This window comes from Seriola dumerili, unplaced genomic scaffold (genome assembly GCF_002260705.1).
Source record: "Seriola dumerili isolate Sdu_G_001 unplaced genomic scaffold, Sdu_1.0 BDQW01001240.1, whole genome shotgun sequence".
Classification (NCBI taxonomy): Eukaryota; Metazoa; Chordata; class Actinopteri; order Carangiformes; family Carangidae; genus Seriola; species Seriola dumerili.
Genome location: NW_019175495.1, coordinates 446384 through 469362, shown reverse-complemented (window position 1 = coordinate 469362; position 22979 = coordinate 446384). Strand labels below are relative to the sequence as shown.

At 41.1% G+C, this 22979-nt stretch overlaps 2 protein-coding genes across 2 annotated transcripts in view; both read left to right on the top strand.

Moving 5' to 3' along the window:
• Positions 1–3984: 3984 nt before the first annotated feature.
• LOC111238230 (coiled-coil domain-containing protein 150-like) lies at positions 3985–6093 on the top strand. The gene is made up of 4 exons (XM_022767645.1): positions 3985–4041; positions 4564–4724; positions 4934–5027; positions 5888–6093. Exons 1-4 carry the CDS (start codon positions 3985–3987, stop codon positions 6041–6043), a joined length of 468 nt encoding a protein of 155 aa, XP_022623366.1. The 3' UTR covers positions 6044–6093.
• Positions 6094–7798: 1705 nt separating this feature from the next.
• Positions 7799–22979, top strand: part of LOC111238221 (solute carrier family 12 member 9-like) — a 58884-nt gene continuing 43703 nt past the window's right edge. The window contains exons 1-6 of the mRNA XM_022767633.1: positions 7799–8400; positions 12037–12171; positions 12867–13004; positions 13281–13607; positions 16373–16480; positions 16623–16734. Of these exons, the coding sequence (XP_022623354.1) occupies positions 8178–8400; positions 12037–12171; positions 12867–13004; positions 13281–13607; positions 16373–16480; positions 16623–16734 (1043 nt within the window). The 5' untranslated portion in view covers positions 7799–8177. The remainder of the gene's footprint in view (positions 8401–12036; positions 12172–12866; positions 13005–13280; positions 13608–16372; positions 16481–16622; positions 16735–22979) is intronic.

Sequence of the window (22979 nt, the reverse complement as noted above, 5' to 3'; positions counted from 1 at the left end):
ACTTATGTAAACTCTGTCCCTGTGACTTTAAAATGATCCGAGTGTGTATAATGTCGATTTCTGCCTTTCAAAAGAAACTTTCTGGATCAACCACATTTTGGACAGCCTCTCCATTGTTTTGCACAGTGATCATTGATGTGTCATAGTGCTGTGGACAATGTTTCAGTGACAATGACAAAACAGATTTGCACATTTTAAACTTTTCCATTTTGTGTTTAACCAAAATTATAAGATACATATTTATGTATTCAGTATTTTTCCATTATGTGTTGCTGAGGCACGAAGCAAGAATGAACACAATAAAAATAAGAAAAATAATTTGACTACAGTCACGTGTTATTTGACATTTTGATACTTTGGATGATTGATTATTTGGCTGATTTCATCAGCAGCTTATTTTTGTTTTCTTGCCATTTTCTCTTCAGTAGAATATTTTCTGAGCTGCTTTCAAATTGGTAAAAAAACAAAAATGTGCTGTAGGTGAACAATGAGCACTGTATGGACTGTAAATATTACATTTGTTTTTCCCTCCAGATGGACGTGGCTGTGGCTGCTGAGGAGCTGAAGACGGTCAAAGTAGAGATGAGTCAGAAAATCAAGGAGGTGCGTGGCTAATTCCTTTCATTTTGTAGCCCTTTTATACCCTGTCATCTTGTGTCAAACATTTATTGCGTTAGCCTTGACCCACTGAAAATGAGTAAATTAATTCCAAAACTTTCTAATGATCAGATGAAAGGGCAGATGAGGCAGGAGTCCGCCCGCTCCGCTGAAGCCATGAACTCTCACAGCAAGCTCCTCCAGCGGGTTGAGGAGATGGAGAGAGTGGTGGAGATGAAGAGGAGACAGGTACACTGTAAGACAGCTCACAGAGTGATGAGAGTGATGACCAACACCAGCTAACATGCTGTCTGATTCTGACCTCCCAGGGTCTGCTGCTGCAGTCCGAGTGCCAGGTCTTGTCTGTGAAGGTTCAGACCAGTCGGCAGCAACTGGAGGAAGAAAAAGACAGAGGCAGACACCTGGAGGCGCGCTGTCAGCAGCTCAGAGAACAGACAGGTTAGCTGTGGTTGTGCTACAACCATCACACAATGCTGTTCTAAGGCTTTTCAGGAAAAACATAGACGTACATCATACAAATTTCAGTATATTTCACTTGCTGTCTGTCAAGTTTCGAATTGATGTGGTCAGATCCTCACTCAGGAGCCTGGTAGTTGTTCTAGGCTGCGAAAGACAAGTTTTCATGTAGTAAGTCACCCCATCAGCCTGAATTACAAAGTGGGCTAAGGTTATAAGTAGAAAATAATGAAAAATGCCTATCACAGTTTCTCAGAACCCAAGGTGACGTCTTAAAAGTTGCTTGTTTTGTCCGAGCAACAGCAAAAAAAAACCCAAATTTACAATAAAATAAGACAGAAAGTGAAAAGCAGAGAACTCTCACACTTCAGAATCTGAAACTAAAGAATATTTGGCTTTTTTGCTTAATAAGTTGTCATGTTATAGTTTGTTCAAATCCAAGGCACTGGAACACTTACAGAAAATATGGCTGCTGTTTGGGCCCAACAACAGAGCAGATTCCTGATGCTGACTTCAAAAGAAACAAAGTGTAAAAGTTAAATGTCGACTTAAGGAGTAGTTTGACATTTTGGGAAATCCACTCACTGGATTTCTTGTTGAGAGTTAGATGAGATTCTCTTAGCTCTGCATTATATATAAAGCTACAGCTAGCAGCTGGTTAGCTTAGCATAGCACAAAGACTGAAACATTCACCCTGACTGGGTCCAGCACATAACATTTAAAACCACCACAATACAGTTTAAACAAATTATATATAACTTGTTAATTGGTGCAATTTAGAGGTGCTGGCGGGAGGATGTTTATAACTTACAGACAGAGCCATGGTAGCTGCTCCTTCCTGCTAACTCCTGGCCATAGCTTCATATTTAACAGACAATTGTTAGACAATTTCCCAAGAGGTGGAACTGTTCCTCTGTCCCTTTAAGCCTGCTGCATGTTGTAGTGTATCTCAAGGAAAGGCTGGAATTTGTGTCACTTATTTATCTGCTTTTTTATATTAAACCATTTCTAGCTACAGTCAGGTATTACAGAAATCTGATTTATATATTATCTGTTTTCCAGTGCGACACATTATGTTTAGACGTTGAACTGCATTTTTCTGTTTGATTTTCACAGTAATAAAGGATTCCCTTGTGTTTGAGCTGAAAGCTGAACTGGAAGTGAGTACAGAGAACGAAAGATCAGAGAATGGAAATACCATTTGTAAATGTCTCATCTCATAAAATATGTGATCAGTAGTGCACATGATGTTATTCTTGTTGGTGTTCAATATATGTGAGTGTTTGTCTGGCTCTGCAGAGGCAGCAGACAGAAAACAGCAAACTGCTGAAAGAGGGCAGAAAGATGAAAGCTGCTGCTGATAGAGTCCAGGTCAGGTCACACGAATATTTCCACATCTCTTTGTTGAGGCCATTCATCCAGTTGAGCCATTTTCCAAGGAGCCCTTTTATATAAACATGTACATATACAGTATAAATGTAGTCAGTGCTCTCAGCTCAGTTCTGGTCTGTGTGTTCACTCAGACAGCGTGACTCTTTGCTTCACTCTGTGTCTTTCAGGCAGAGAGGAACCGTGTTGTCAAGCGACTGCAAGAGCAAGACCGGCTGCTGAAGGCAGCTACATGCAACACTGAGACTGAGCTGCAGGTGGCGCTGACAGACAAAGTTAACCTGCGGAAGGAGCTGTGAGTCTCACCTTCGTTTCTTAACTTACCTCCTCACTTTTATAGGAAGTATCAATCAGCAAGTGTAGAAAGCCACAACATTGTAATGACATCACTAGAGTTCTACTGTAGAAAACAATGACATCACTAGCGTTCTACTGTAACTCACAATGACATCACTAGAGTTCTACTGTAGAGGACAATGACCTCACTACAGTTCTGTTGTAACTCACAGTGACATCACTAGAGTTCTATTATATCTCTCAATGACATCACTAGAGTTCTACTGTAGATACCAATGACATCACCAGAGTTCTACTGTAGAGAACAATGACCTCACTACAGTTCTGTTGTAACTCACAGTGACATCACTAGAGTTCTATTATATCTCTCAATGACATCACTAGAGTTCAATCGTAGCTCTCAGTGACATCAGCAGTGTTCTACTGTAGGTAATTGATATCAGTCGAGTTTTACTCTTAACTGTAGCTCACTGTGACATCACTGGATTTCTACTTTAGCCCCAAATTATTTCCAGATGCAGGACAAATACTTCATACGAACAGTTAAGATTCGCAGACATTCGATTTCTAAGAAAACCTCTCAGACAGATGGATCAGCAGCAAATTGAGCAATAATCAGCTGCATCTGTTTCCCATCTCTGAGTTCACTGTCTCACAAGGGAGGAGTTCATGTTAGTGGGCGAGGAGGAAATATTAACATTTGAGAACAGTGAGGTTAGACAGATATATTGGTTTATAATGTCTCACACTGATATTTGATAGTTGTCCTTTATTAAAAATCAGATTCAGTCTCTGTCAGCCATCATCTGATATGATGGAGGATTCTTCAGGTTTTGACTCTTCCTCAGTGTCATCACTTAATGAAATCTGTCTCACTGTGCTGCAGACCCAGCCACCTACAATAATGGTCTGAAGTCTGGGATTCAGTATTATCCGACGGTGTATATGCTACTTCAGAGACTTTCTTTTTCAAAGGAAGTTGCAGGAAAACACTGATGCTAGTGATGCAATTAGAACTTTTGGACCTGAAGTGGTCATGAAATATAAGAAAAATGTTTTTGGAAACAACTTTTTAGCCATAAAAAAATATGTCTTTTCTTCAGAGGGAAGATTAAAGGCGAACATGCTCGTCTCCTGCAGAGCTCCTCCACTGCACAACAAACAGCGGCCACTCAGAAGGAGCTACTTGAGCGAACCATTGAGAGGCTGCAGGGGGGGCTGAGCATGGCCCAAAAAGAGGAGGAGGCCATGAGGAAAGACCTGGAGGCTTCAAAAAATGAGGTATATTCAACAAATGCTGCAGTGTTTTCGCACGATGGGTAGTGTTGCACCAAGATGTGAAACAATTCCTCTTTTGTGGCTCCCTGTTCCTTCTTTTCTCGGCCACCAGTTGTGTCTTGTTGTTATGAAGTTGGAGGGTGAGAAAAGCAGTCTGGAGACCCAGCTGAGCGAAGCCAAGGTAAAACTGGCTAGAGTCACATCCCACCTGATGAAGGATAGCAAGAATATGTACTTCACTCATTCAGTGGTTGGTCATAGTACTGCTTTCTTTTCATGTTGGTGGCCTGTGAACCTGTGACTGGCAGCGAGAGGTGGGATCTCTGAGCTCAGCCTTACAGAGTCAGCAGGATGAGAACAGGACACTCATGGGAAAATTGGGAAATTTACATGGGAAATTTAAGGTACAACAATTGAATTGAATTTGAATTGAAATGATTAAACTTTAATTTTTTAATCCGCCCCAGATATATGAACAAACTTGTCCTCACAGTGATCCGTAACATCACCCGTGTTGTGCTGTAGATGAGTGATCTGGAGGTGCTGCAGGGTGTCTCTGGTCCTGCAGGGGGTGTGGTCAGTCAAACCCTCGAAAGCGCCCTGGCCTCCCACACCAGACTCCAACTCCACAGCCAGAGCCTGCATCAGGAGCTCGGAGGGCGAGAGCAGGTCACCCTCAAGCACAGGTCAGAACTGCATCAGATCACGAACACGACATGTGACAGCTGTGAATACTGTCAAGTCGGTGACACGTCTAAACTGTTGATGTGACGTATTTGTAACTGTAATTACACTCTTTCTGCACTTTATATGTATGTATAATGAGAGTTTCGTTTATTTGGATCATGTTAAGTTGTGTAACTGGTGATGTCGCTGTTGCTTCCCTCTGTGTCAGGCTGCAAGCTCAGAGTGAAATCAGGAAACACCAAGTGGAGGTGGAGAAACTCCAACGACTCCTGACATCTACTCACTCTGAGAACAACAGAGCTGTAAGAAATCACACTATTTCTACTTATACAGGCTTTTTATATTGTGTGTAATGTTATTTTAAAACATTGGAGCAGTATTCTTCTTACTGGTGAAGCTATTAAGAAACTTACACACGTAATGTACAGTATGTGTTGGAATTAAGTTACTGTATGTCAAACATGCATTTTGCTTTTATTCATGTCATCAAGAAATGAATATATTCCCTTCCCTCCCCCCTTTACAAGGTGACTTTATATAAATTTCTCCTTTGAAATTCTGCACAGGAGTCAGAAATAAACTCTATTTGGTAATGGAGATAAATAACAACTCTTCAGGCTACAAATTGATTTTGAAAAACTGGCAAATGTGAAAAGAAAAGGAGTCAGAACAAGTTAAGTGTCAGACACAGTTGGTGTATCTGTGCAATTAGCCAATACTGAATCAGTGGAAAATAGATTTAGAGTAATTTATTGCCATTTGATGTGATGACAGGTGAAAAACACAGGAGCAAGTAGGAAAAATCATAGGACACAGCAAATGATTTCTGTGTCCAAAGGTCAACTTTGTTTGAAAATGTGGGAAATATGCTTTTTTTTTTAATAATAAAGATGCTGCTAAATAGACAGAGCCAGGCTAACTGTTTGCTCCTGTTAACAGTGTTAGTGCTAACTTAATGTTGAAGTGTTCCTAATGTAGCCTCCATCGTGACCGTTTTTCCAGGTTCTAGAAAAATGGAATATAATTGCCATGTATGTGTTTCTTGTGGGAACTCACAGGGTATGTACACACACAATGACAGAGAGAAGTGTGTGTGTGTGTGTCTGTGTGTGTGTGTGTGTGTGCGTGTGCGTGTGCGTGTGGGTGTGTCTGAACCCTCCAGCTGGAGTCCTTGCAGAAGGCCTTGGATATGGTCACTGTTGACAACAGAAGGCTGGCCCAGAGGCTGAAGCAGGCTGTGGTGATCAACAGAAGTTTACACTGCAAACTGGAGCAGGGCAGAGACCAGTGCCAGGCCACCATCACACCAAGGGCGTAGATTTGGTCTCAACATTGGTAGGGATGCAAAAACCCGGCCATCCCTCCAAAACAAAGACACTGGCTTTTTTAATGCCATCAACCAAACGGTTTATTTATTAAGATCTGAATTTACAATGCCGTATGCAAATGTAATATATGTACATGTGTTAAATTTCCATATATGAAATATATGTTAGTTAGTTAGCTGTTGTGATTTTTTTTTTTACATGTTTAAGGTGAATTAGTACCGTTAATGTCGCTGGGAAGGGTTGAAAATGTCTCCTTGGGGAAGGATTGTGCGCTGTGTGCACACCATTGTGTAATGCCCTGTTTGACCAGCGGGTGTCTATGGACTATGTGTTAGTTAAAAGCAACAGTACATTGTATATAGACAAAACATGTTAGTGTGACAGAGTGGTAAATCAAAATGAGGGACACACACAAATCATTACATTCTTACAAAAAAGTATGTTTTTATTAAATAAATATCTTATGTAAATAGGGACACACATATAATCCTGACAATAATAAAGATTTGATAAAAAAAAACAACATTTAATGGTGATATTTTAGATACAAATGTTGTTTAATACGGACGTGAAAATTGCCATGTTCTAAGGAAAAACGGCTAAAGTCTTTATAAATAGTATTTTCTCATTTAATATCATGGCAAGAGTACTTGACCTAATGGTTTTAAGATTTGGAAACTCACTTTTGTACATTTTTGTGCTTTATGCATCCCATCAAATCTTGCAGACCCAAATGGCTCCCGTTTTATAGAATGACTCGGCTGTCATCTATATGGTATAAAGGGGTCAAAAAACGTCATAGTATATTAAGGAATAAAACACAAAAAAACGACTTAGTGTAGTAAGGCATAAAAACGTCATAAAATATGATAGTATTTCAAGGCATAAAATTGTCATAAATCCTCATAGTACTGTAAGGCATAAAAACCTTATAGTATAGTAAGGCATTAAATGACAGTCAGTCAGGTGTGAGTGATTATATTTCTACAAGTAAAAGTGCACATACGGGTCAAATTCTATGATATGATCTTGAACAAACAACTATGTACAATTCTAAATCAAAAATCAGTACATGAATACATTCTCACTTTAAACCAATATGGGAGAACAAACCAAGGACTCTATAATAATTCCAGTGTTCATTGAAAATGTATTCCTGATCAGTTTTGGGCTAGCATTTAAACACCGATAACAGTTATGAATTGTGTTCATTTTTTTTTTTTAGACAGTTTGTTTATTTATTTAGTTTAGCTCTCCTTAAATTGACCGCTGCAGCCAGCACGTTTGTTCAAAACGTGCAACCTTTACTTTGAAGACGAGCTGTTTCTATTTCCGGCTCTCGAGTTCCTTGTTCAATTTTTACTGTACAAGTTGAATAATGTAACAAACTGACGCTTTGGTGCGCTGAATTGAATTGAATTGCACATCTTCATTCAGTGGGACAATAACACACGCAAAGCGTTAACAGCGTTTAGGCAGCATCGGCTAATGAAGAACGAGCTCACAAACGTAAACATACATTTTCACTCAGCTTAAGCAAGACAATGAAATTAGACAATACCCCTTAAACTGGCATTTTTTTATTATTCAACGTGAACAACTGCGGAAGAATGATACTTCATGCACGGACCTTGTCAATAGCTTTTATACTGATAGTCACAACCGGAAGTTCTAATTGTGATTGCGGCGACTTAACGTTCGTAAATCACATGATATTCTATTCAATAGTTTTACGAGGAAATTATCCAGAGCCACAGTGGCTAGATATGGGCAGCTCGTGTGGACTTGTAACTGGCATTTTAATACTATGTAAAGGGACTGCTTATTTTAATATGTAAGTTTACTACGTCGGTTTTATTTTAAGGTATTTTACTAATAACAAAAGCACTTTCCCGGTTAGCTATGTAGCTAGGTGATTGACTTTTTACCAGTCGGTTTCTGGGAGGCGTCACTGATAAACCTTAACTAACGTCCGAGGGAGAAAAAAAAAAACGTTAACGTGTCGGACATATTCGTTGAAACAGTTAGTCAGATTTCTGGCCCACATCTGCGGTGACAGCTCGCAGGGGAATTACTCAGAGCACTTTATGAAGTTGTGAAGCTTGTCCAGAGGCAGGATTCACTATGACAGAGCGGACCCCGCTTCTCCACTATCGCCTCTCCACCAGCGTCAATGAATCCGAGCAGCGGTCACCTCCGGCCGGGCAGGTCCCGGAGCGGCACCCGGGCAGCCCCAGGCAGAGGTCTACCCACCAGCGGCAACAACCGAAGAAACTCTCCACCTTCTTCGGTGTGGTGATCCCTACTTTGCTGTCGATGTTCAGCGTTGTGGTCTTTCTCAGAATAGGTGAGTAAAGGTGATGCCCACGTAAATCAGTGCATACTGTGTTGTGATTTGCTCAACAGCAGAGGTACGCCAAACTCTATTAGGAATTATAAGATTTTACGTTGTTTACGTCTCCTTGCGTTTCAGTGAAGGTTTACAACATAACTGGTACGAACCTTTTTGCCTTTTAGGAGCCACAGGTGAATTCGGCATGCACGCCATTCATCAAATGCATCATGTTTAAGTATCATAAACTTTGTTCATCTGTCTGAATAAGCATGCACAGGCCACTAATGAGGCGTGTAAACTACTTGAAAGTTAATAGTAAGAAAATTGCGCTTGATAATATTTGCACTGGTGTAATGAATCAATTATAAGCTTTTGTCCCTTTATAATTTTCACAATGCTGTACTGTTCATTTAAAGGTCACGTAGACTGAGAAGCAAATGAATTACAGAAGAGTTTTTTAAGTTTTGAGGAAGTCATATCAGGTTTCATAGACACATCTGCCCTCAAAACCCCCTGTTTATGCCCTGTGCATCTGTCATGATAACCTGTGGTAGGAATGTGAGAGTAAGTCTGGATAGAAGGAAACTATTTGTGCATTGCTTGATTAGGATAAATCACCAATGAAATGTAGCATCAGTCTGTTTTATGTCACTAAATTTAGCAGTAAATTTAATTCAGTGAGAAAATCACTAGCTTTCTACATTAAATCCCTCAAAAATCCCACACAGTCACCTGCTAGGCGGCTGAATTCTCCGTCAGAAGGAGAGCTTTTCCTCCGTATTTACATTTACTAGGTAAAAATGAAATATTTGATAAGACTGTTCTTTAGGCACAGCCTACCTCCCCTTGCAAAATTGTTCTAACCCCTGCAGAAGTTTGATTACAGCAAAAAGGGATGAACTTAAGATGCACAGGCTTTTAATATTTAAGTTATAAAAAATATAGTAGGTGTAACATTGTCCTCAAAGTGTTATTATCTGTTGGGAAGTTAACTGCTTAACTTACTGGTCTCTACAGGTCAAATCTTTCTTATTGTTGTGGGCACTGCAGAAGTATTCTTTTCATTTTGTGTAATATTGCATAAGTTTAAGGTTAAAAAAGCTGAAATGAGTAACTTTGGTCAATGTGAAGTGGGTTAATGTTCTGTTTTTCTATGAAAAACCGCTAATGTGAAGCAAGTAATCATCAGGTCATGCAGTCCAAGCTTTTACGTTCCCACTGTCTCAGCAGAAAGAAAGAGACCAGACTTGAGTTCATCCTCTCTCGTCTGTTATCTCAGTTGCAGGTATATGGGTGTTTGTGTGCTTGTGTGTGTGTGTGTGTGTGTGTGTGTGTGTGTGTGTGTGTGTGTGTGTGTGTGTGTGTGTGTGTGTGTGTGTGTGTGTTTTTTGTACCTTTTGTACCTCAAAGTTGTTTTCTAACTAACTCTCTCTCTCACATTCCCCCCCTGCTCCCCCTCAGTCTCGTGAGATGTCAGCTGCTGTGCAGTGAACACACAAAGTGCACAGACAGACACACACACACACACATGCACAGATTCACATTGACACACATAGTAGCTGTCTGTGTGGGACTTTCGACTGCTATTCTCAGTCTGTAGCATGTTAAGTCTGTTCAGGAAATAACAGCGGTGTCATTGTGGATGTGAAACTAAACTGGTAAATTTACCAGCCTTGAAAACCTCAACATATGTGAGCATGAAGAAACTAAACTGCCATCATACGCTTATTATCATAACCTAACTTATCCTCATAAATCAAATTATATTTTTATGGTATTTAAAATAAAAACATGGCCATCTTAAAAATGTGCTTAAAATCACCATTAACGCTAAAACAAAGAAAACCCTTATTAAAAACCTTTGTAACATTTATTAACTGTGCTTGCTGCCTTCTTCATAACCTGGTACTTTGTGCCATGAGATTTTGGGTCCAGTGCTTTGTGATCATGTGACATCCAAAGCAGCACCGAGGATAAAGGCAGAGCATGGAAACATGCCGTTAGTCGCAGTCATTGATTTTATATAAATATATACAGTCAAAGGTCACAGTCGTTGAAAGAAGAAAGTGGTCATGATGTGGTAAATGCGCGTCTAACATGGTGTGTAGTGACACTGACATCTCCTCATACACTTCGATTAGATGCACATGACTTTACTCATGAAGTTGTGAGATTTGAGTTATTTTAATCACTCGTTTCCAGCATCTGAAATACTTTTTCTTTTCTTTTTCCTTTTTTTATTTACAAAATGTGTGTTTGCAGATATCGTGTTAAGAACAAGTATTATCTTTTTTGGAGGAGTTAGGGGTCAATAAAATCCTGCTTTTAAATAAGGACAACAACCTTGTCTCCCCAAAGTTCCCTCCTTCAAGCACTTGACCAGCCAGTCGTGGGCCTCCACCCAGCTGAGCGCAGTTTATTTACATTTTATCAGGCTGTGTGTAGTTCCTCATTTCTTTTGTGCATCAGCAGCGCACTCAAAAATTTGCCATATTCAATTCATATTCATGTTCACCTTTCTAGTTTGAACACACTGCACTCTAAACATCTGCTTAGAGTCAGAATGTAGTATGGATTTGGGATACGGCGATTGGCTGTGAACAGAATCACTCCCTTTTTACTGTAAAGTGCGATATACTGTGTTTATTACCTGTCCACCATTTTATTTGAATGTCCAAATTTTGAACATGAATTTTATGCACATAACCGTCCTTAACAATGGGACAGGAAATGTAGCGTCCACCACGACATGTTCTCCTGATAATCCTACGATGCTGTGGGTCACATTTTATAGACACACAGACTCTACACTTGTGTGTGTGAGTCTGTGTGTGTGTGTGTGTGTGTGTGTGTGTACATATAAACAGACAGATGATAAATTAAAAGAAAACCCAACTGGAGGGACGAACACCATTCTTCCAAAACATATTCCCTCATGTGGTGTTTTGATGATGGTGATGGAGAGCGCTGTCTAACACGTCGCTCCAAAATCTCCCGCAGGTGTTCCACTGGGTTGAGATCAGGTGACTGTTTCAGTGACCATCCAGTGACCCCTGAGGACCCGTGGATGGGGGCGCTGTCCTCCTGTTTCTCCACTCGTTTTTCAGTTTTTCCTTTAGTTTGTCTCCCTGATTCTTTTATTTCTTCCTTTCTCTCATTTTTCTCATTGATAAAATAGTTCCTGATTTTAACTGTTTATTTAGGGAACTATCTGTTTCCTGGTACAGATCCTCAGACGTCAACATTACAGTAAAGACATGAAAGAGAAACTGGAAACATTTCCATCTTGTGATTCCAGTTTCTCTTTTAGCAACGAGTGTGTGTTGTCATGAGTCATTTTGTGCACTCTCAGGGAATTTCCAGAAATATTTTTTACTATTAAATTGTTATTATTATATTTTTATCACATCAACTACAAGCACAGTGCATCTAATATGTATTTATGTCTGTGGTTCAAATCAAAGAGTTGATGTGCTGATGATTATTGGCTGGATTAATGTGATTCACATGCTACATCCCCCGTACTGTGTGTAGGCTCTTCCTGGGGAAGTTTAACCTCTCTGATGTTAGTGCAAGGCCAGGAGTCGTGTGTCCAGTCAGCTGATCATCAGTGTTTTGTGTGTGTGTGTGTGTGTTCTCTCTTTCTAGGATTTGTGGTTGGCCAGTCTGGACTGTACCAAGCTATTGCCATGTTCCTGGTGGCCTACTTCATCATCTGTATGACCGTGCTGTCAGTCTGTGCTATCTCCACCAATGGAGCCCTGGACGCCGGGGGAGCCTATTGTATCCTCATATCGCCAACACACACACAGCGTCACATGACAGTGAGCGCAGTATCAGTAACATCGTCGGTGGTCAAGATGTCGACAGAATGCACACACTCCTCCTCGCTGCACTAAACAGACAGTGTCTTTGTTTCACTCAGGCATCGTCTGTGACACTGAACGGAGCTGGATTTGTTTAGTGATTGCACTAGAAGACGCTGTTCAGCACTTGTGATTGAGATTAATGCCAATGTGCTTCCATGCCAGCAGTTTGGTAAATGACTCCAATCAGTGCTGTTTATCAGATGATATATATGCATCATATAATCTGATATTTATATCCATGGATCATCCTCAGTAACCGGGCAGTTTACTGTCACTTTTCATTGGCCCGTTTGTCATAATATTTTGATAAGGGCATTGGAATGAAGTTGTATCTACACACATTATTATCATGCTTGGGAGGACTTTGCTTTGACTGTATTCAAACCTTCCAACCATGATTATATTCTTTATGCTTCTTGTAATCCCTAACCTAAACCTATGCCTAATATTTACCCTCTGTGAAAGAGTAATCCAATGAAATTAAATACCCCGTTTTCACTGATGTTAAGGTCTTAAACTCTAATGGTTTTCTATGGGATTAGAAATACAAAAACACACACACACACACACGCCTGTTTTGTCAGCGTACTTTGCCTTAACGTCACTCAGACATGATCAGCCGAGCGCTGGGTCCGGAGTTTGGTGGCAGCATCGGCATCATGTTCTTCCTGGCTAATGTGTGCGGCAGCGCTCTGTATGTGCTGGGTCTGGTGGAGGCCATCGTGGGCACCTTCGGCGTGCCAGAGGGTGAGTTTGATCTCAACAGCTCGTAAAACGCGTCCAGCTCAACATGTCATAACCATTCCTGGAATAGCATGAGATTTGCAGATGTGTTTCCCAGAGGAAGAGGAATTTTCAGGTGTAAATGCAGGAAGCAGGAAGTTTTTAGAAGAGAAAGTAAAGCTCAGGCAATGTTTCCTGGGTAAATGAAGCTCTTGAACACATTCTGTCAATTTATAAGCATTAACAAATCCTTTTCATTATCTTTTCCCTTGCGACCTCACACATCTCGTCCTCTCCTAGACGGGACCGGGGCCACTTCCCCCTACCAGGTCCTGCCGTCAGGTTACTGGTGGTCTCTGCTTTACGGTACAGCCGTCGCCCTGCTGTGCCTGCTGGTGTGCCTGGTGGGGGCCCACATCTACGCCAAGGCCACCTTCATCATCTTCCTGGTGGTCATGTTCGTCCTGGGCACCATCTTCGTCAGCTTCTTCGCCGTATGGCCTCACACCATCATCCTGCCCAGATCTGCCACGCATAACCCGGCGGTGAACGGAACCGGCCCCGTGGTTCCCACCACGGCCAACTTCACCGGCTTCAAGTTGGACACGCTGCTCGGGAACCTGTGGGGTAAGATGGAGGAGGCTGGTCCAGAAATGGGACGACAGTCACAAATAAGTTCTGTGTTCATACCACACATGATTTGCCTGATTTGATCTCTGCTACGACAATGATACGAATCAAAGTTAGATTTGAATTAGTGATACCAACAAATAATCTGTAATTACTTAAAGAATTGAATAGATAAAAGAATAGTTCAGATGAGGAAAGAGGTGGTGTGAACTGTGGTTTGGATACTGTACCAGGTTGCATCTGTTGTTCAGTGTAATTAGCTTTTTAAAATATTTTAAACTTGTATTAAATAACAACAAAACAGAGTTGGAACGCTGCTGTTTTTAAGTGAGAGAGCAGTTTTATATTATAATGTAATTCATTGCTCAAATAGTAAATTTGCTTGGATTTTGTGTCAGTTGTAGGTCACACTAGTAGTTTAAGTATGTTATTATGGAAGAACTTGCACTTTATATTGCAGAGTTAACCTGTTAAGCTGCTGTTCCTCCTTTATTCGATCCTTAAACCTCATCGGGTTTTTTATAAAACATAGTAAAAGTTCCCATTTGGGTTTGGATCAAAGAAAACAGAGTGCGGTGGTGATCACACTCTACACTGTGTTGCTCCATCTGATCTGGTTGCTCTCAGAAAAAGTCGTCAGCTAAGCTCTAAAACAAGACTTCAGTTATGGAGGAGGAAGAAATGTAAACATCAGCTAAATGGCAGACTTGTATAAACCATGTGTGGGAGAGTCTGACTAACTTAGAAGTGTTTCTAAGACAAAGGTCAACAGTCGTAGGTGTGTACTCTCATATTATTCTCCTCAGAGCCTCAACCTTCTGTGCAAATACAAATCAGCTCTGAAATAAAATGTTTGAATGATGCCGGCTTGTGACCGAAGTGCAATATGAAAGACACAGTGATAATAACTTCTTTTGACTGAATTAATGTACAAACTAAGGCTTTGATGTGATTTAGCCTCTAGTTAAGCTATTTAATTCTTAAACCCTCTACAACGCCATACTTTCAAGTAGAGTTATACAGAGGTTAATAGGGAGATGAAATTTTCAGTAAATTAAATTTCAGTAAATGTAGAATCCCCTTTTCTCTCATACTATGGCCCTTTACACTGATATGGTGTCAGTGCTGAGAACTGAATGTCTCTTGTGGGCGCAGTCACACTCTTCCAGAAGTCAATAAGAAGTTGTCCTTTTCATAAACCCTCATAAAAGCTCTTATACACATTAAAGAAATAACATCAATCATGCCAATTCATGAGCTTTAGAGGTTGTGTTAGGCAGATGTGGACACCTTTGGACAAAGCTAGGCTAGCAGTTTCCCTCTGTTTCCAGTTTTTGTGCTAAGCTAAGCTAACTGGCTGCTGGTGATAACTTTATATTTTACTGTAGAACAATGAGAGTGGTATCAATCTTCTCAATCTTCGAAAGCAAACAACTGTATTTATCAAAAATGCCTTGTGTGTGTTGAATTCCACACTATGCTAACTCGATCCCAGCCCCCGTTGTGCAAGTCACTAGTGCAGTGACAAGTGACGAGGACATGGTCCCTCACCGGCTCTAATGAAGCTGAAATTAGCTCTACTGGGAAAAGAACCAGAGGCTTTCTGGTGGCAGTGAGCGCTTTGTCCTGTTGCCACCTCTGTTTTTTTCTGAAAATACATAATCACATAATACATAACTGGCAGAGGACAGAGGTTTTGACTGATCTGTAATTAGATGTTGTACATGTTCTCCGGTTCTTAATGTCCACGGAAAACCAACCAGGCGCTCCGCTCCGTTTGCAGGGAATTATATCCAAACACATGATTAAGCATGACTAAGCTAATTGCTGTAACTTGGGCATGCACCCAGGCACACGTGAGAACTATTACACACAACAAGCTTTGGATTATCCTGAGATCTAATGAAATAGAATGCAAACACACACAGAGACATATTAAATTATAATTTTCAATGAACTCATTGTGAATATTTTAAGAGAGAAGAGTCAAGAGAGTGGAGTGGCGGTGCAGTTCTCCTTCTCTGGTTACTTTTACACGTTTGTTTCCTTCCATCAAACTGTTGTATCAAGTGTTTTTACAAATATAACTACAGCTGTAATATTAGCTGTTCAATCATGGACTTTGTTTACCTTCATACCTTAATCAATAAAGCACAGTAGTTTTAATGAGTTTTGTTGTTGCTGGAATTCCCTCAGGTAAAATGCTGTTGCATCTTATGAGGAAGAAAATGTTGTTTTTGTTTTTAGTTCAAGTTAAAGAGTTAGGCGTGATCCATATATGTATTTCTAATTGTACACATTCAGCCTCATCAAAGAATGTGTGTTTTTTGAAATATTGGTGTGTAGACGCAAAGAGAGGAAACAGGAAACAGAGGAAGCAGAGGAAGCAGAAGAAGCAGAGGAAGCAGAGGAAACAGGAAACAGAGGAAACAGAGGAAACAGAGGAAGCAGAGGAAGCAGAGGAAACAGGAAACAGAGGAAGCAGAGGAAGCAGAGGAAACAGGAAACAAAGGAAACAGGAAACAGAGGACCTGTCACAGCTCGCAGCTGTGAAATGGATTTTTTTTACAAATAGATGCAGCGTCTTGAGATTAAGTAGATGCTGCTCTGTAAACAACACATAAGATCTGAATGAAATGGTTTTCAGTCAAAGTTAAACACTGTCAAACACGATTAAGTTGGCGAGCAGGTACAGAGGAGTGTCAGCCATGTTGATAGACACACAACTACAGGGATTAACTGTTGTTTCCTACTTCCAACAGCTGACTACACTGTGGATTACACAACAGAAACTATGATGACCTTTGCCACCGTTTTCGCTGTGATGTTTAATGGCTGCACCGGCATCATGGCTGGTTCTAACATGTCAGGTAGGGGAGGCAGGTGTGTGTGTGTGTGTGTGTGTGTGTGTGTGTGTGTGTGTGTGTGTGTGTGTGTGTGTGTGTGTGTGGGTGTGTGTGGGTGACCTGATTATTTTTCTGTGAACGTAGAGTGAACCTGTCTGTCCTCCAGGTGACCTGAAAAGTCCCAGCTCTTCCATCCCCCGCGGCACCATCACAGCCGTCATCTTCACCTTCATCATCTACAACTTGCTCAGTGTGCTGGTGGCGTGCTCCTGTGACCGGTCAGTTAACACACACACACACACACACACACACACACACACAAACAATCACAAAACACTAAAACGACCCATAATTGAACATAAATCCACACAGATCAAGTTCATTAAACCCCGGGGTTGATAAGAGCAGAAGTGCAGTGCTGTAGAAAAAGATGTTAGCATGTTTTGCTCTCAGCAGATGAAATCCAGTAGTTAGTGGCTATCAGATAATGCAACCAGGGTTCATTTTCTGCTTCACCAAACAGAATTGGAGCATCAGTGGAGCCCGATTACAAAACCATTTATTCCAAGTGAGTGTTATCCAACTCCAGGTGTCAGTTAATCAATCAGGACAACGGCAGAAATGCAAGTAGGCAGAACAATGAAAACACAGTACTGTGTGCATGTATGGCCAGTGGGTCTCCGTCCCAGCTCATTTTTGACACTCGATCGTTTAAAGAAATGAGGGAGAATCAGGTCTTTCATTAATTGTTCTTCATGTTATTGCTAATACAGCTGCAGCACTCATCTTATAAAAGTAGTAGCAGGGACAAATTCATCCAAACATGCAAGTATACTTAGAACTGAGAGCTGGCAGCAACATGGCCGTGTTTTAAGCTTGCACTCATTATTTTCAGTTTAAACTAAACTAAACTAAATGTCCAACCAGCCACCACTTGACAACAGTATGATAATACTATAATACTGTCATAGAAGCAAATCAAAGCAGCTATTGCTGCATAGCCAGCGTTAGCATTAACAGCTGTTTACTTACCAGTGTAGAGGAAACGTTACGAGTTCAGTATCAATCTTCATTCCTTTACTCACCAAGAGCTGTGCAGTGTTAACGCTTGTCTCCATCACGTCTTATCTTCTACTGAAGTTAGCACGCTAACCAGCTAGCCCCAGCCCGTCTTGTCACTTTCCGATAGCGACTCACTGTAGCCTCCAGTCTGCCCTGAAGTCTGAGTCTTGCACCTGCAAATAGACCCTTATTTTAACAACAGGTTAAACGAGTACCTGTTAGGTGAAAGAGGACGAGGACAGACAAACTCACAGCCAGACAGCGAAATCGTTGGTGACCTCAGTAGATCAGTGGGTCATTTACAGGAAGCTAACACTTTATCACACAGAGTGTCCAGCTAGCTGAACCAGAAGTAAAGAGACAGACCAAACAGCCAGTTTGTCTGTTCATTCCAGTGCTCTTTAATCACACGCCAAAGATGGTTTGTTTATTTTATCTTCATGTCACATTTGGCTCCATATTAGCATGATATTGGTATTTAGCATTTAGATTTAAAACTATTTTTTCAGTCGTTTTTCCTCATTTCCTGATTTTGAGTTGCCGCGTGAACGTTGTGTACTCTTAAAGGAACAGTTCACTGGAAACTTTTAGTCATAGTTATGATTAACTTCATTGTCAACTCAGATTCATGGCAAAAAAAAAAAAGTAAAACAAATGGTGAAATATTCCTTTAATCAAGTGTTAGCATGCAGCTAACAGCCAATCAGTGACACATGGATAACTTTGGTGTCTGTGTCCTCACTTCACTCTTAAGTTTGGAGCTGTAAAGCATGGGTCCTTGATGTTGCAGTGGGTATTTACTTCTTTCTATTTATTTGTCCTCCCTCTCCCTCTATCTGTCTGCCTCTTTCTATCTGTCTTTTGCTGAGTGCCAGAGTTCGGTATTGATGTAGCTCTAAAGCGAGTGTTGCCAAGGTGCTAAACTGACATGACAGGGCTATAAAAGAGCATCGGAGATCAATACTGCCATCATTTACCCTGCCACACTGTCCTCCCTGCGTCCGCCTCCCACACTCATTCTCACTGATAAGAGACAGAGTATTACGCACTTTCTTCACCTCTGCAGTGCTCTATCTTTCCCCCTACAATCACACACATTACTTCTGCATTATACCACTTTTTTTTTTTTCATAGGTTTTTAAAGTAGATCAGCTTGAAGAAAATGACCTTTATGTTGGGGATGCAGCTATTTATTCATCAATAAAAGCTGGGGGCTGTGTCAGTGTTTTGAAGTGGGGCCCAGTCAGCACTGAGCCCCTGCTCACATGACCCAACGAGGAGGCCACAACGGGTCCCTCACATGACCTGTGTGTATATGCGGGGCCTTGTTCACACTTGGGTAATTACAAATCCACAGCTCGAAATGCGATTGTGGACACAGTGGGACATGGTCACCACACATGTGGACACATGAAGCAGTGATTCAGAAACAGGGATACTTGTTCCCCAGGGAGAACGTCTGCTGTAGCCTGGACAGACTGTAGAGCAGCTCAGCTAATTTGAACAATACAAATTAGTTTTTGATTAGAAAAGAAATACCCACAGTGCAACACAACACACACTGCATGAAAACGAGTTAGCACGCGAGCAGAGAGGTCGACGGCTAGCTAAAAGTAAATAGATAACTAAACGTAAAGGAATAATGGTTGAGATAGTCAGCAAACAATAATGGATAAACAGCTGAAATTGTTTGATATAATCACTAGTCTTAAGCAAGATTCAGTATAGAAATCAATTCAAACAAACACATTTGGAACGGGGTACTTCAGTTCATCTGACAGGGCTGTACCTGCACCTGAGGCAATATAAAAGACCAGGAGCCACTGATATAAAGTATGTAGTGTAGTGTAAATGCAGATGAATCCCCACAATTGATTTGGTCCCATCAAGCAACACAGAGTAGGTTTTATGGTCTATTGAGGTGAGATAGCAAATTGCCACTGCAGTCCCTGTGTGTGTGTGTGTGTGTGTGTGTGTGTGTGAAAGCTTATGTGGCTTTGCATACAACGCGTCTGCGAAACTCATATGATTTTATTTCTTAGCGTCCAGAGACAATGTAAAGGATTGATGTTGAAGAAGCAGGGTGGGAAAAGTAACGGAGGGGTGAAGTGAAACACCAACTTCCTCAGAGCTGCTCAGACTGTTTGGGTGTGAAATATAAAGGAGACATAAGCACAGATGGGGTGTAAAATCCTGTTTTATTGGTTTCATGGCCGGAACATCACTCCTTGTCTTATCTTCAGTTAGCTCGAGGTTGTTTGGTTTATTGAGTTTGACCAGAATTGAACTGATATCAGTGTTTATCTCCTCAGAGAAGAACTAATGGAATATGATCATTTTCTCAGAAGCACGAGGAAAATGGTCAGCTAGAGGGTGTTTCCTTATTGTGCACTTGTTTATGTTCATCCTCGTATAGGCCAGATGTCTGGTGGGAGTTTTGACTGTTTTTGTTAATGCTGTTTAATGTGAGAAAACCGAAATTTGTCACATTGAACTTTGACCTGTTATTTTATGTCTAGTTTGCTTATTTTTCACAGTCCATTTCTCGTTTCGCTTTTACAAGTTTAAGCAGAATTTTCTGTGTTTCACAACTGAATTTCACCATTTGATAATTTCTCCTTTGCTTGGTAATGACTTGAATTTACTACTCTCACTTCCCCAGAGTAACACAATGGTCTGATTGTGCACTGTGGTGAAAAGTCACCAGTCAGTATTTGACACCTAACTCACAAGAACGCACCCACTGACCTGCCAGGAGCAGCCATCATCAGGAGATGAGAAGCGGGCCAATAGTGACAGGTCCCTGCTGCTGAACAATCTATTTTAATATCTAATAGAGGAAACCGGAGCTTCTGTGCATTACCTGTTTGTAAGCAGCGTGCTGCAGCGTACTTCATCTTCTGCTCGCAGGAAAACATTTACATTCTCTGCTGTTTCTGCTACATTAGGTCGACTCACTCCTAGAAAAAATATTATCCACAATACCCAAAGTGCATCATAAAACTTTATTGATTTCTTGTACGATAAAATTAGAAAAAGACCAACATTTATCACGGCACAAAAATTCAACTAACATCTATTTTCCGAGTGCAAATGGGTGTAGAAAGTGAGGAGGAAACTGGTCACCTGTTATCAAAGCAAGAGCACATTCCTATTCAGAGGAAGCTCTTCGCGAAAATCGCTCTGAAATTTCTTTATATAAAAAGACTGTGTTGATTTTCCTAGAAAAACATGACAAGAGAAAGAAAGGCAAAAAAAATCATTTCACATTACGTTTACCTCAAACAACCAATTCCAAATAACACACACTCAGACACACAAGCAGACGTCTGCCAGGCAGGCGGCAGGTTTGTTGGCATTAAATTACATAGAAAGACAAGTTAACCAAATTATCACAGATTAAAATATGTCTGCTTCTATTAAAGTCGTCTGTCGTGTTATGGCGCCACCGATAGGTAACCGGATTCACTGTAACACCATTAACACCCATGTTTACTGTTCATACACATCATTCACAATCAGGTATAAATGTGTTTTTTAAAGAGTTTAAACTGTTTTAAACTCGAGGACGACCTACTAGAATTCTCCCTGATCCCATGGCCTTTGTTCTTTTGCTCAGTTGTCATGGCAGCAAAGAAGCAATACTCCAGTAAATATAGTGAAAAATAGTGATCATAATAATCACCAGTTGTCGCTTATAAACAGATCCTGCTTGTGGCTTCACATAAAGAGTTATTGATGTTAACAAATAGAACTTTATCAATTCTTATTTAAGAAAAAATGACCAGTATTTATCTTGGCACAACAATTCAAGTGACATTGATTCTAGATGCTGAAAAATAAAGTTTTCACTGATAGTTTGTTAATAAAGCTGAATTCAGTTGTAGTTGCCCTAGTTGTCCAAAGGGTGGCAGTCCCGCTCTCTTCCCAACCAGCTGTGCTCCCTTTTTAAAAAGGAAGATTTAAAGTGACAAACTAACCTTTACATAAGACTCATAAGGCATGAGGCTAAATTGCTACCCTGGGCTAATTGTAGTTCTGCATAATTCTAAAAGGCAAAGTAGTTAAGACTGTATTTAAAGGTGAATGTGAGGGAGGTGGGAGCAGCCAGTGAAAATGATTACACTGCACGGTGAAGGGACCTCTTTACAGCAGCCTACCTGTGTCAGCGTGTGCGCAGATTCCCGGCATCAGCGTCCTCGCTCAGGTGTGAGCCGGGGAGAGGGGAGGGGGATTGTCAGCGTGTGCTCGTTATAACGAGGGATGAGGTAATTTAACCCAGAGCTTGACAGCTTCAGCCGGTTCAGACTTTTAACATGAAGTACAGCATGACGCACCTTGGCAGACAGTGGTCTTTTATTACACCTGTATATCTGGAGTTCTCAGTGGTCATGAGAGTCCTGGAGAACCATGGAGCTCTTGTGAAAGTCAGGGGATTCAGGAAATGAGCTCCACAGGTCACACCATTATACAGAATTATAGAAACGTCTCACTCTACAGAAAAATGTCAGAATAGAGACATTTAATTCAGCGTTAAGTATTTTTTCAGAAGCATTCCAGCTAAGTAATTCAACTCAGTTATGGAACACTGTGGAATTTTACAGATGCTCCACAGGAACCCGGTTACTGTGAGATTGACTTTGCAGATGCACTGACGGTACTGAGCTGTATGAAGACATTTTCTGCTCCGCAGCTATTAGCACTGCACACCGCAAAAGAAAATGAAGCTCATTTGGATGTATAAGCCGTACAACCGGTTTCCAGGTCACTGTTAATAGAGCGGCGACATATTTTGTCTGTTTCTGAGATTATCGCTGATGATATGCCAGTATGGTGAGAGGGCCGGTGATGACGGCGATGAAGGCCGAGGGGATGTGAGATACAGGGGAATCTATTAACCTCATGTGACCAGCTAGCCAGCCATGACAGATTGCCCTGTCGCTACTTTATCAAGCTCTTTTGGTTGTGTGTGTGTGTGCGTGTGTGCGTGTGTGTGTGTGTGTGTGTGTGTGTGTGGGGGGTTAGGAACTTAAACACTTAAAACAACACAGAATGAGCGTGAGACCTCAGTCTGCTTCTCCACTGTTTATTGAACTGGTTTCATGCTGGAACATTAACTGGTTTTGTGTGTGTGTGTGTGTGTGTGTGTGTGTGTGTGTGTGTGTGTGTGTGTGTGTGTGTGTGTGTGTGTTTGTGAGTCCACACACTGCACACACACAGGTTTCTACTCCTTCCCCGCAGTGCTGTGCGTCAGTGACCCGTGGGCTAATCCGCCCCACGCCATAGACGCTTTTGTATTAATAACCGACTTGATAATTATATTAATTTGAATCTGCTGGGCCTCCTTTTGTTGTGCTATCTCTGACATGCAGCCTTGTGAATGTGTGTGCAATCCGTACACCCCCCGAAGTGCCTCTGTCTCTCATCTCTGCTCAGCCCCCCCCCCCCCACCCCCCACCAC

Coding starts and splice junctions, on each gene's coding strand:
- LOC111238230 (XM_022767645.1), top strand. CDS start 3,985: ATGGCCCAAAAAGAGGAGGAGGCCATGAGGAAAGACCTGGAGGCTTCA. Junction 4,725..4,933: donor CAGGTCACCCTCAAGCACAG/GTCAGAACTGCA, acceptor CCTCTGTGTCAG/GCTGCAAGCTCAGAGTGAAA. Junction 5,028..5,887: donor ACTCTGAGAACAACAGAGCT/GTAAGAAATCAC, acceptor TGAACCCTCCAG/CTGGAGTCCTTGCAGAAGGC.